Below are 13,171 nucleotides of genomic sequence, written 5' to 3'. Positions count from 1 at the left end.
GGTACAGAGTTCTTGCTGAAGCTGCATTCCCATAGAGCTGGATAGGAAGTTGATTTATTCCTCCACTACAAAACAAAAGTATCTCTGTTTACAAAATACGGCATGTTTTTAGTTGTGAAGCAGATTATTCTGCTGTCATTCTGCAGGTGTATGTTTCTCCTCTTACCTCCCACCCTTATTTAAAGAAAGAAAAAATGTGATATTTATATACAAACTAGATGAACTGCTGTTGGATGCTGGTGTGCTGTGACTTACCCCTTCCATTTTAAGCTATTCTCTAGTAATAGAGCAGCTTTTCTAGAAACTAACTTCTCAGCAGTGATACCAATTAATTTTATTGGATTAAATTTGCTATTACTTGTTCCTGTACTTGTCAAAGTAGTACCTAATAGCATGCTGCATGGTGAATCACCTTTAACAAAGAGCATTGCTCATTGCCAGTTTAAGGGAAAGGAGATAACAGCTCTAAGCTTTCAAAAATATATTGTAACAGGCACCAGTATAGCTTTTAAGGGGTTATTTTAATGCCTAGAAGTCTGGAAGAGGTGACTTTTCAGCCTGATCTGGAGACAAAACTTCTTTTTTTAATTCCTGAGTTTGTGTGAATTTCTTAGTGAGGAACTCACCTAACAGGTACCTTCATAACGTTTTTCATCCAGGGAGCTTGGAAACTTTCTTTGTTGTTGTTATACAACTTTCAGTGCATATTATCACTTTGCCATAATCCAGAGATCAAACTTAGAAGTTAAACTGGTAGATAATTTGATCACTGGAACTGAAAACTAATGCAGAGTAAAAAACCGTTATAAATCCTTAGCAGTGATATTAATTAAACATTGCAACAAATTACCTTGAGGTGTGGGCCTCTCCCACCACTTAAAGCTTCTGTCTTTCAAAGAGGTATGATTCAGAAATTGTGTGTTGAGACTAGACCATACTGCTCCTTTCTTCTCACAGGACTACTCATAATTTTTTCTTAATTTCTGTCAGATGTCCCAAGCTCTGAGAATAGGTATTGCTGCCACTTACCAGGTGAAACTGGCACAAGATGAAATTATCCCTTTAGAAAGTGCTCTTGGGCTGAGTCCAAAAGAGGCGATTATATAGTTCAATTTTCACTGCTTTGTTTAAATCCCATCATATATAAAATAGTAACTGAGTTTCAGGTTTAGAGAACATATTTGGTGTGCAATCTACAAGTAGAAAATACGCTAAGACTCTTACCTCTTGGTTCTTTGTGAATGCTGCCATGGTGATGGCTGGTGCAGGCAGAGCAAGAATTTGGAGAGTTAGTAAAGAACGCTAGTGTTCCAAATAAGAATTTATACTTTACATTATCTTACAGACTTCAAATAGCATTCTAAAACAAGAATATTACGAATTTTAGTAAACAACACTACTTCTTGCATGGTTGAGCTGTTTTACAGGGAACAACTCAATTTTAATTGTTTCTATTGTTTTTAAAGGCAGCAATGGAGAAGCCAATTAATCATCGATTGTTTGTGACAAGAATTTTGCAGGAATTTGAAAGTGACACATTTTTTCCAGAAATCGACTACAAAGATTACAAACTTCTCACTGAGTAAGTATCAAGAAGCATACTAGTCTTGTGTTCAGGTGTAAGAGTTAATAATCTAATTTGAATGTGTCAGGGTCCCATTAAGGCCATGTTCTGTTTTGAGTTAGAGGTGCTTTTCACTGTATTTTTTTCCCCAGAGTCATATTTTACTTAGAACCTGGAATTGCACCTCACTCAGCACAGAGGGGTTGTTGGAACTCACTGTGTTCTTCAACCTTCCCGTAATCTTTACAGTAAAGAATGGCATTTGTCAGTTTGCTTGAAAAGTAACTTTCTTATTATTTCTCACTTCAGAATTACTCAAATATTTACTAAGCTTCGTAACTCTCAGTATGTTGTTAGTCAATGATATGTAGCCTCTGAATGTCTGATAAATTGCCAAAGACAAATTAAATGGTTTTGAGCAGGGAGGGTTGAGCCTTTATAGATTTGTAAGGTTATTCCTCTCTCTTGAGAAAATTACTTCTTCCTAAAAGACTTAGTAGGAACAAGTATTAAACTGTAAGTTTCTGCCATTCACTGTGGTTTCTTCTATGTCATCCTTGTGATATTCTGGTCATATTTTTATGTGCTCTCCAACAAGATTACATCCAACAGGCAGTAGGGAGGTGGGAAAAATTCAAATGTCTGCCTCAGGAATCAGCAAGGAAAGGACCTCTTCCTCTTCTTGCTACTCTCGTTTTGGTTCCCAGCTGATTATAGACCAGCAGTGGAAGAAATAGAAAGTATGGCAAGTCAAGTTCTCTGCGCAGGGCACAGGAATGGATTAGCACTGAGGTGGGGGAGAACAGGTAGGGGCAGGAAAGAAGGATGCGGGAGAGACAGACAACGTGAGTGGGGAGGATAAGTCACCTTTTTCAACTCTAACATGTTCTGATCTGCTCTGTGCCATATCATGAGCCCACTTCAGTATCCTGATGTCTGACCCAAAGCTCCCCTCTCTCCCTCTTGGCTCTTTCTCAGGTATACATTGGTTTTGGCCAGTGTACTGAAATCAGAATTTGGCCTTAAAGCATGAATTTACAAAATAGCAGATAATTCCCTCACTAAAGTGGAAACCTGATAAAGTCAAACCTAGCGAATAAGATTTAAAATTTCTTTCTCCTTCAAAGTCAACATTACTCGTACAAAATCCTCATTCTGTCACAGGGAGCTGAAGAGATTTTTGAAAGTATCAATTAATAAAAACTTTAAGAAGCTGTCGTAGACTTGTAAGCAACCTTTACCTTAGCATTTCCTCTAAACCATCTGAGGAAAAACAAAGCAAAAAAACCCAAAAGTGTTCTGTATCTCTTCTGCCTTTGCAGACATTTTAAATAACATGTTGGAGGCTTTAATAAAAATGTTGGGGTTTTTTGATTAAGCCAAAAAGGTGGGGTTTTTTTTACATCAGAGTATGCTTTCTTGATTTAAAAAGATGTGCATACAAGTTGCTGATAGTAGTTAACATGATTCCTAAAAACAGCTTGTACTTAGTATACCTGTGGTAAGGATGGTATTTTCATCTCCTTTTTCAAACAACTCTCTTTTCTAATTGATTGGATAAATTACAGGTGACTCATAATGATATTCTTACCTACTTGTTGGCTTTGCTTTTTCTTGTCCCCTCTCTCCAGCTACCCAGGTGTCCCTGCTGATATGCAAGAAGAGAATGGCATCCAGTACAAATTTGAAGTGTATGAAAAAGCTGTCTTGGCACAATAAATGAGGCTTTCTGTACTTCTGTGTAAGGGCAGGATTTTTAAATCATGAAGTCTTATTGAGTGCAAATGCATATTAAATTATTGAGAGAAAATCCTGCTTGATAGTACAATGCCTCAGTAATGAATGATTCCAAAAAACACACCCCACACTCTGAATATACACCCTGCAGTGGAAATATGAAGGTGGTCAGCAGCGTGAAAGAGGTAGCCCTAAGGAATACTGCAACTAAGGTTGCATGAGACCTTGTATTGATCTTTACAATCCATGGCAGCACCCCTAACAATTCCATGATTAATGGAAGGCATTAAACTGCGTCAGAACCTTTCTACCTAAACAAAGGTTTTGAGTATCTCCTAACTCAAAACGTCCGACATTGAGAAAGTGTCAAAACTCCTGAGTTTAACTGGGGTGGTATATACATTTATAACAATCTTTAAAACATACTGGTATAGAGGAAAAGGTAATCAAGTTTGAAAGCATAACAAGAGAAATGGAGTCTGGAAGTCTCAGGTAGCAGTTGAGGGATACATTGATCCTTCATGGAAGTCTTCTCTTGTCATCTTAACCATCCTGGGTACACAGCCTACTTCAAGCCTTTTGGCTGAAAACACTGACTTACAGATTAATCTGATAAAGAAGTTTTAACATTTCCATTAACATCACACCCATGTAAAGGCTTGCTGCCCTTATAAAAAGTTGCTATGTCAGTTCGACCGTGGCCACTTTGCAGTATAAGAACACAAACATTGCTTTCTTAACAGATTCTGTGTTCTTATGTCCATTCTCAGTGTTACCAATGCAGATGCAGAGTCTTAATTTGTTGGTGTGATTCTGAATATTCTGTGTTGCATACAAATATGGATTATAAGCAGATAGCGGGGTCCTGTTTCCTCTCTCATTAAACATAGCTAGTATAATAATGTTTTGCGTTGCTATTGCCTAAAAGTAGCGAGCAATATACTGGTGCTGTAGTAACACTGCGATTGTAATGGCGTATAATGCCAAGTGTTGACCAAAGTTTATTATTGCCAATATTATCACAACATTATCAGTAATATTAGTCTGTTGCTATGCTCTGACTGTGGGGGGTTTGTCAGATGGCAGAGGACTTCATATATGAAGTGTCATGGAGAGGAGCGAGGATGTACCGTGCCCATCTATGCTTCCTTGTGCTGCAGCTGCCACCCTGAGAGTGATAGCCTACAAGGAGGGAGACCTGCCTCCCTTTCATTGCAGATCAGTCTGAGACATGAAGAGCGAAAAAAAAAGGTTTTAAAAAAAAAAAATCAACCCTCAAAATTCTGCTGACTGTTTCCCCAAAGCATTTTAAAAGCTTTGTCTTATGGAGCAGTATTGTGGGAGATCCAAGAAATAATGCTTGTCCTTTAATGTCACACTGAGGCCCGGTTCTAACATCAGGGAGGGTGGCACTGGCCATCGGCAGGCTTTACGCAGGTTACAACCGTAGAGAGGAGCGTGGCAGTGCCCGGTTTTCTAAGAGAAGATTAAACCTTGATTTTGCTTGCTTCAAAAACGAAACCTCTTTGATAAAATGCTTAGAGTATCAGCTATGAACACCTCTTGAATCTTCCATGGCAATTTACAACACTTAACTGATAACAAAGATAATTTTTGCAGCATCTGTTCTGGGTTGTCTCAGTTTTCTCTGTGTTCCTTTTGCATTCTTGAAAACGTAAGTACTTTCCTGTGTTGATCTTGCCCCATGTTTGTTGACTTTACATGGGTTGATAAAGATTAAAACAGCAAAGTTATATGCTTGCGTAATACAGCAAAGAGTCTAATTTGCCAACACATTGCGAAAGGGAAGGAAAAAGGCTGTTACCAGGGGGATGCTATTTTTTTTTTAAATATGTCACAGTGACCCTGATGAGAAAATAACCTCCCAAAAGCATTTAATATGTACCAGTTAGTATCAAAAAGCAGGTCACTCTTGAAAACTCTGCACAGCTAGTCTGCAAAGTACTGTGTTTATGGCAACTGACATTTATTAAAAGTGGAAGCACAGACTTCGTGCAATGTTAGCTTACACTGTGATACCGATGCGAACATACATTAGAGAATTTCTACCTAAGCGTATATTGCAGGAGATACAGTTCACTGAGGCCAAAATGTTTTGTAGAACCACTTTGGTTGCAAAGAACTTTAACCTGGATGCAAACAAGCCTACTGGGAACATAAATAGTTAACTCTGACTCTTTGTGGACTGACAGTCCTCTCCAGATTTAACTATGTTCATTTGTCAAATTCTGCAACAAATTAAGTCAATTTATGCTTCGTGGAAATGAGAACTTTTGAAATAACACAGCAGTTTCCTACTTAAAACTTTTCAGAACGTATTAATGATGCAGTTTCTTCAGTATGCCACTCTGCCAAAAAGATGCATTTTTGTGGTTTTTGTTTTAATAAAAGCACTGCATTTGGACAGCACCTGTTGCATCAGAGCTTTTAACTATGCCGTACAGATCCCAATCAAGAATTAGGAAAATGCATTTGATTGCAGTGAAGTTGGGTCCAAAAGAAGCATGTTCATCCTAATGACAGACAGACCAGCCACTGCAAGGTCGGATGCTTACTGTTTCAAGAAGACGGATAGGCAGAAGGGTGTAAGTCCCTGTGTTCAGGGGGCACATACGAAGGCTGTTTGCTGACAGGTGTATTATTTCCAGAGGATGGTTACTTTGCACATTTTTTTTAAATCTGTGCCCTTTTAAAGATACCTCGGATTGTTCACCCAAAAACTGAGACCAGGAAAATGGTTGCTCTCTTCTTCGAAAGGCCAGAGTTACTAGCTAGAGTTTGTACGGGGACTTTTTCAAAAGCGATGTTTCGCCGGGTGACAGGTTGGTTGAAAAAGCAACAGATAGGAAGCAAGTGTTTGCTGTTCACCTAAATCGGGCGTTGCACCTGTTACCTCCCCGTTTATATTTCCCAAAGGAAATACAAATGTCTTATACTATGGCTTGAAGAAAAAAATCCTTTTTTCCAAATACAACTTTCCCACGTTTTGTTTACTCCCGTACCTCACTGATGTGTGATTCTGTGAAAAGCCATAGATTCTCATTATGCCTAGTACAGGGGGAAATGTCATGTTTTTCCCCAGTTCCATGCAGCTAAGTGCAATGAATAGCATCATGAATGACAATGTAATTACAAATCACCAAGAAAAGTATAGTAAGATATAATTTAATCCCCCTCATTCATGCTTTCCCAGGAACAAAGTGTTCTGAACAGATTGAAAATTTAATTTTTAAGGATAACACTAGTTTTAACAAGATAGCTGAAACCAGAGGGTTTGCATAAGAGGTGAAAAACAAACCATTAATGTTTCTGTTGCTTGTCTATTACTCATTATCTCTTTTATCTGACAGTGGACAGCAATTTCCATTTTGCAGTAGAAAGCTGATGTTTTCAGTAGCTCACCAGTAACGATACGGCCACGGTGTATTCAAAGACAGAACTGGGAACATTCCAACAACAAATCTCCGTTACGGAGAGCAATCCATGGAGAAGAAAAGTACACACTAAATAATATGAGTTTCCTAATTTAGCAAACAGAATATTATTAGTATATATACAGAACACCAGGGGAAAACAGAAAGGGGAAAATGACAGTGATTAGCTTAAACATGTTATCTAAGGAGAGCACCAGGAACACTTGACATGAGATCTTAATTGGGACCACACAACCATGTTGTCTTCATCAGACTACAGCTAATTTGCCAAAGGCTTAAACCTAAACCCAAACTAATTCTGAGTAGTTTAAAAGCTAGGCTAACAGAAGAGGAAGATGTGAGCAGGCAGTAGCTGAGTCAGAGAGGGGAGAAGCTGTGGGAAGGATTGTTTTTTAATCAGTGCAGAAAATGAGGTGACTAGAGGTGACAAATGAGGCGACAAAGCTTGGTTAAGTATGAAACTAGGAGATACTTCCCTCATTATTCAGTTGTGCATGAACTGTCTCTGCTCGCCCAGGAGGGCTGTAGGAATGAAGCCTATCAAGTCAGGGTAGGCTGACCAAAAAACCACAAAGATCTTCTAAAGAGGCAGGTCTTGGAACAAAAGAGTGGAAATGGGGAAAGAGAGGTGTGGAGAGGAAATGGATGTTTCCTGGAAGGATTACACGGTTTCTTGTGTTGTTTGCCCTGTGACTATAATTACTAAGGAAACACTTTCAAACTGGTACGGGGTTTAGCACTTGTAAGATGCTGTGACAAAGAATTTCACCGGTGAAGGATTTTCAGGATTTGGATGTCTGCGTGACTGCCTTTGTCAGCTACACAGAAGTCCTCAGCTGCAATTCCTACGCCTGCACCACATCCGAAAGCAAGACTCCCATCCCAGAGCATCCAGTAGCCCAAGGCTTAGCATTGTGCCGAGGCTGATGATCTCCTGCTTCCCTTGGTGGACAGCATATGCTCCTGGGACTGCATATGGGAAACCTGCCAATTTCTCTTGGTCTTCAATTATAAAGACTTGCTTTCTGCTGGCTCTGGGGTGATCCTGGGTTATTCCCTCTGTTTTCTACCTGCAGATCATTCCGTCTCTTTTCGCATAACGTCAAAGCAAAAATTGTACAAGAAGTCTTCTATTAGACTAATTGACGTGGTTGGAAAAAGGACCAGAACAAATTCTGGTTACATTCTCAAGACTTTTTTCAGGTGATTGGAACAAGGGCTAACATGCCAAAACTTGCCTGTTTATCTCCAGTTAAATTCGGTGGTTTAATAACGTAGATTATCTCGCCATGTAGATCTAGTTTCGCTCGTATCTTTTAATGGTCTTGGCTACAGCATTTGTGTATCACCTTCAGTCCTCAAGCTATGGTCCTCCTAATTCTGTCCCTTACCTCTTCAGCTGTCCTGTTGGACTGGAGATTTACAGAAAATCAGACAATTGTGCTGATCAAGAAAATTACGTATTTCAAATAGAGTGCTCTTAAGTATGTGCTTATGTCTGATTAAGTGGTAGTAAGTGTTTTTCCTGAAATCAGGCCATATATTTGCCTAGTTAAGGAAAGCTTTAGGTATGAAATTAAATATTTTGCTAAATGATGTCTCCTATGAAAAAACAGGCAGAAAAAGAAATACAGAACTTGAGAGGACAGGAAATGGATGGTACACCATCACTCACGGAAGCCTAAATTGTCTTTTCCTTCATCGGTTCAGTTTAATGAGCTCCTAATATCAAGCAGAATCTTTTTCAATAAACAAACCGTTATACAGAAGTAACTTTGGCTGTAAACTGCATCACTGATTTGGGAAGGACGCTTGCACAAAAACAGGGTGTTTGCTCCTTAGAAGTAACATGATTTTAATGTTCATCCTTCTGTTGAAGATGATCTTAAGTTTTACTGAATCTTTAGGTTATGAAATAATCAACTATAAGAACATTTTGATTTTAATAAGTTAGCCCTTACGGTAGCGTTATGTATAGGTTGCTGTGTTACTTATTTGAGGCTGTGCTGCTTGAAGTCCCTATTCTCTATTCTCTGGACTCTCTAGACCATAACCAGAGCCCCTAGGTTCTATTGTATATGGGATGAGTTATTTGACAGCCTGGCAAGGTAGATATCTAGCTGGCCAGCTTGGCAACAAAACCTACTTTTAAGGTGTCCTGAAGTGAACTGCCTTCATTATAATACTAAAAAACACACCCACAGGTCAAGAAGCCCCTTGCCCAGGTGAAGACCCTTCCCCCGCGCAAGCGTAGTAACAGAAGAGAATGACATAACCGATATTATAATTATATGTAAATCACTAACCAATCATTGTAACTGGGAGTGTACTACTGTACAATTTTTGTGTATAAATGTAACGGTGATCTAGCCATAGGTGTGCTTGATTTATGGAAATTCCACCTTGCACCCGGCGCCGCAATAAAGAATGCCTGCTTTCTAAAACTCCAAATTGAGTCTTGGAGAGTTCTTCATCTGCCGATTTACGGTAACACTTCCGCTGAACTCACAGTTTTGCACACAAAACCCTGCTGGGAACACTCAGACTCGTTTCAGACAGCTGTACTAGTTGATGAATTAGCAGTCCTTTGCTGGAGAGCCCTGCTCCACCTCTCAGCCGGCTGGAGAGGTTATGCCTCATGCACTTCCAGCAGAGCCAGATGGGTTCATTTAAATATCCAGTGAAGAGTGATTTCAGCTGAACAAGGTGGGTTTGCCTGAAAGGAAAAGGAAAAAGTCAAGTGATCCTTCCCACTGATACAGCTGTGGGGCCCGTAACGCCTAATGAGGGACAGCAGTGAGCAAGCAGGAGCAGTCATGTCGTCACTCGCTTCAGCTAGATCTAGATGAGCAGCTTTAAAACCTGGAATAATTTGACTTGAGCTGCCTGTGGACACGCTCCATGGAGGAGCACACCTTGCAGACCCCGGAACACGTGCCTGCTCTAAACCACGAGCAGAACATCTCACTGGGTTACTACATCCCATTCCCATTCTTGCCGTAATTAAAAACAGAAAAGAGAAAAATATTAAATGTAACTCTCATGTGAGAGTAAATAACCTAAAACAGATCGGGCCAGCTCAACCACTGAATTCCACCGAAGCTTGTGCAGTTGTACTAAGGAACTCTTTAGAAGCTTTTGAACTTTTCAATGCTCTATCAGTAGGTTATTAAACACAGCAAGAAAGCTCCTGAAAACTATTTCACGTGAAATCAGCTTGAAAGAGAGCTTCATTTTCACAAGTGCAAGAAGGGAGTTTTAATCACTATACCTCATCTTGTTAGTTTTTGTTCACAAAGATTAAAATGTAGATCTGTTCCCATCAAGAGTCCTAGGTGGAAAACCTCATCAATTTAACATACCTACATTTCAAAATAATTAATTTTCCTAACTAATTTTAAATTAATTTTTTCTCATGTTTGTTCAGTCGTTAATCATGTAAAAAGGCAACCTGTTCTTCTGGAGTTCTTCTTTACTCACTAAGTACTTTTGTGCATATTGCTATTTCAGTCAGCCAAAATTGATCTCTTCAGAGTATTGAGTCTCAGTGCCCTTCATCAAATTACAGTTCTCTTTCAGATGGAATCATGTAGATTCTCTTCCTTTTGTCGTCACACAGCAGTTACACCATTTTTTACTGCATAATTTGCTATATATTTTTTTCTAGTATGTAATTCAGATTCCTTTAGAAACTACTACAGTGCACAAAGGGTACAGATAACTTTCTGCTGTAATCTAAATAATGATTGCTTTCGTTCAGTGAGTTATTTATCCTCACATGAAGGAAATCCATATCCTTCAAGTTACGGCAGAATAATGGCTTGGCCTGCTCAAAAAAATAAAAAAAAAACTGTTTGGGGAAAAAAAGCTTTGTAACAAAACTGTGAGTGTACGTTTATCTTCTCGGTAGTATGAAAGATTCATCTGGTATTGACCATCACTAGTATATGAATTTCAAATAAGCCTGTAAGCAGAGAAAGTAGCAGTTGATGTCTTGAACTATTATGTGATTTTTCATCTTAATTAGAAAACAAGTGCTGTGATCAGGAATCACTATATTGACATAAGACCTTGTTAGACGGCAGAGAGTGTGCTTTGCTACCCTCTTACTTTACCAACATGTCTAACACAATAATGTCAAATAATTTTAAAATAACTTCTTTCACAATCTGTTTTCAATTTTTCTGAACACATTTATGAGAAAGAACCGACTCTATGGCTGTTCACATACTGTGTTAGTAATACCTGATTCACACGAGAGGAAATAAAAACACTGGCAAAAGAGAGCTATCCCATGAGCCTGCCGATTTACAACACGTAGGAAACTAACACTTGTGTTTTGCAGCATTGCAAATGGTTGTGCCCATGGAACAAGACATTTTAGTGCAATATATTCTCTAAAATTGCTTCAAGAACTCCTGTTCCTTCAGCAATCATAAGTATTCCTGCAAGTGTAACAAGAGCAATTCCCACGCACAGTCAATTTCTTAATTGAAGTAATTAGCAAAAATACACCAAACACTTCAGAGAGCATATTGTTCCAGAAAGAAAACTCCGTGTCACAACTAGATAATTCAAACATGCCTGACAGAAATCAGGAGAAAACTCGGCTTTGGCATTACCTCACTGAAGCCAGAGGGGTAATACCAGACTAAGTGTCAAATGAACATGTCTCAGCGCTCTCACCTGATGTGATCGACCCAACAGAGTGTGTTAGCAAAGACAGTACAATATCAGGTATACCTCAAAATCAAAATTGTCTAAGTAAACAAACCAATAAAGTAATAAAGTGTTATTCTAGATTTTATACTGCATGCAGAGTTGTGGCTTTTTGTGAGACTCTTAATAGACTCCTAATTTCTTCTGTTTGGTTTTGCTTATTATTTTTTAAACAAAACATAGCACTTTCTATACTCTGCCCCCTGCCTCTGTCTCTTCTCTTTTAGACCTCTCCGATGATGTCTCTAGATCACAAGCATAATCTCACTTCATTATTTTAAACAAGCAAGCAGCTGTACCCGTTACATTTAATAAAAGTATTTTTAAGAAACACCGTTGTTTACAATGTGTTATTGCATTCCTCTCAGCAAACAGTTCTAGCACAGTAAATATCTGCCTCTGTGCATAATGTTTTAAAACGTATCCTTAAGGTACCAAATCAGTATATAATAATATTAATTTCAGGGTGGGGTTTTTTTTTCAGTCACCACAACTAAATCAAGTTAATTATGCTTTTGTATTTTTCCACTTATTCACAGTTTTGGAAAAAATTCTATGCACTAATACATAATAAAGTAATAAAATGACTAGAATGACATGGCTCCTTCTTCATTTGAATCAGGTTTTTGCTAGTGTAGGCTAAGGCTGGTCAGTACCAAACAGATATGGCAACCAAAGTGTTTACAATTTCCCATGGAAAGCAAAATCCACAAACGGTTTTGTTTCAGATCAGATCAAAATATTTCCATTCTTTTTTTTCCATAAACAAAATGGAGCAGCTAACTTAGTCGATTCCCAGGATGCCCAAGGACCCAGGGAAGTCCCCTGCCGTGGTCGATAGCGCACGGAAACCCCGGCAGCGCCAGGAGAGGCAGGGCTCTCGGGTGCGCCCCGACTCCCAGCTGCCATCCCTGGGGTTTAAGCTCTGAAACCACCTTCCCAAAACAAGGCTCCCGGGCTTGAGGTCTGCAGTCCAGCTATGGGCTTCCAGCAGCCTGTTGAGCTGGCTACCAGAAAACTGAGCATGTTTCTTTAGTTTTACTGCCTGCCTGCCCATATTTGGATAAAAGTTCATCAAGAATCAGTGCGGTGGAACATTTCAGTCAATTAAAAGGAATATTAGTATTCTGTGACCATAAAACTTTCCCCCGGTAGATATCTAGCTAGCCCAACTGTCAGTGAAATATAGGAGAGGGCTGGGTTGATAGGGATCCTGAGAGAGATACCGAGAAGAATGATAAACTAATATGCTATTATGTTTGCATATGCAAACATATTCTGTATTTTAGAATGAAAGTTGCATCGCATTGATGTATTCCCTACTCTGGTTTTCCACCCTCCTTCACTGTTAACATAAAAATTAACTTCTTGATACCAACCGTTGTTTTTATATCCAATTAAAAGTAGCCAAAAGGGAGGATATTGTGACATTTATAAAAATATCTAATTATCTTTCTAAAAGTGCTCTTCTAAGAACCGGTGCGATACGCTTTTCTTTAAGATTTATGTCAGCTATCACAAGCACAACAGTACAACGCAGGCAAGGACGGAAGGCGGAATGAGGAAGTGTATACGAGAGCTGCAGAAACCGCAGCAGCGAAGGTGCTCCAGCAGCAGAATTGACGAACCATACACAAGCGTACACCGCCCCCGTGCCTTATGTAATTCGCGCAGCAGCAGGCCTGAGAAGGGCGGT

The 13,171-nt window shown here is 39.2% G+C and overlaps 1 protein-coding gene across 1 annotated transcript in view; it reads left to right on the top strand.

Annotated features, from left to right (window-relative positions):
* The window catches only part of DHFR (dihydrofolate reductase), a 19,806-nt gene extending 15,115 nt beyond the window's left edge, over positions 1–4,691 (top strand). Inside the window, exons 4-5 of the mRNA XM_009331772.1 lie at positions 1,467–1,582; positions 3,196–4,691. Of these exons, the coding sequence (XP_009330047.1) occupies positions 1,467–1,582; positions 3,196–3,283 (204 nt within the window). The 3' untranslated portion in view covers positions 3,284–4,691. The remainder of the gene's footprint in view (positions 1–1,466; positions 1,583–3,195) is intronic.
* The last annotated feature ends 8,480 nt before the right edge of the window (positions 4,692–13,171 follow it).

The sequence above is a fragment of the Pygoscelis adeliae genome, unplaced genomic scaffold (assembly GCF_000699105.1).
Source record: "Pygoscelis adeliae isolate BGI_AS28 unplaced genomic scaffold, ASM69910v1 Scaffold19, whole genome shotgun sequence".
NCBI lineage: Eukaryota > Metazoa > Chordata > Aves > Sphenisciformes > Spheniscidae > Pygoscelis > Pygoscelis adeliae.
The sequence above is the reverse complement of the archived record's forward strand: the minus strand, read 5'-3'. Positions and strand labels throughout refer to the sequence as shown.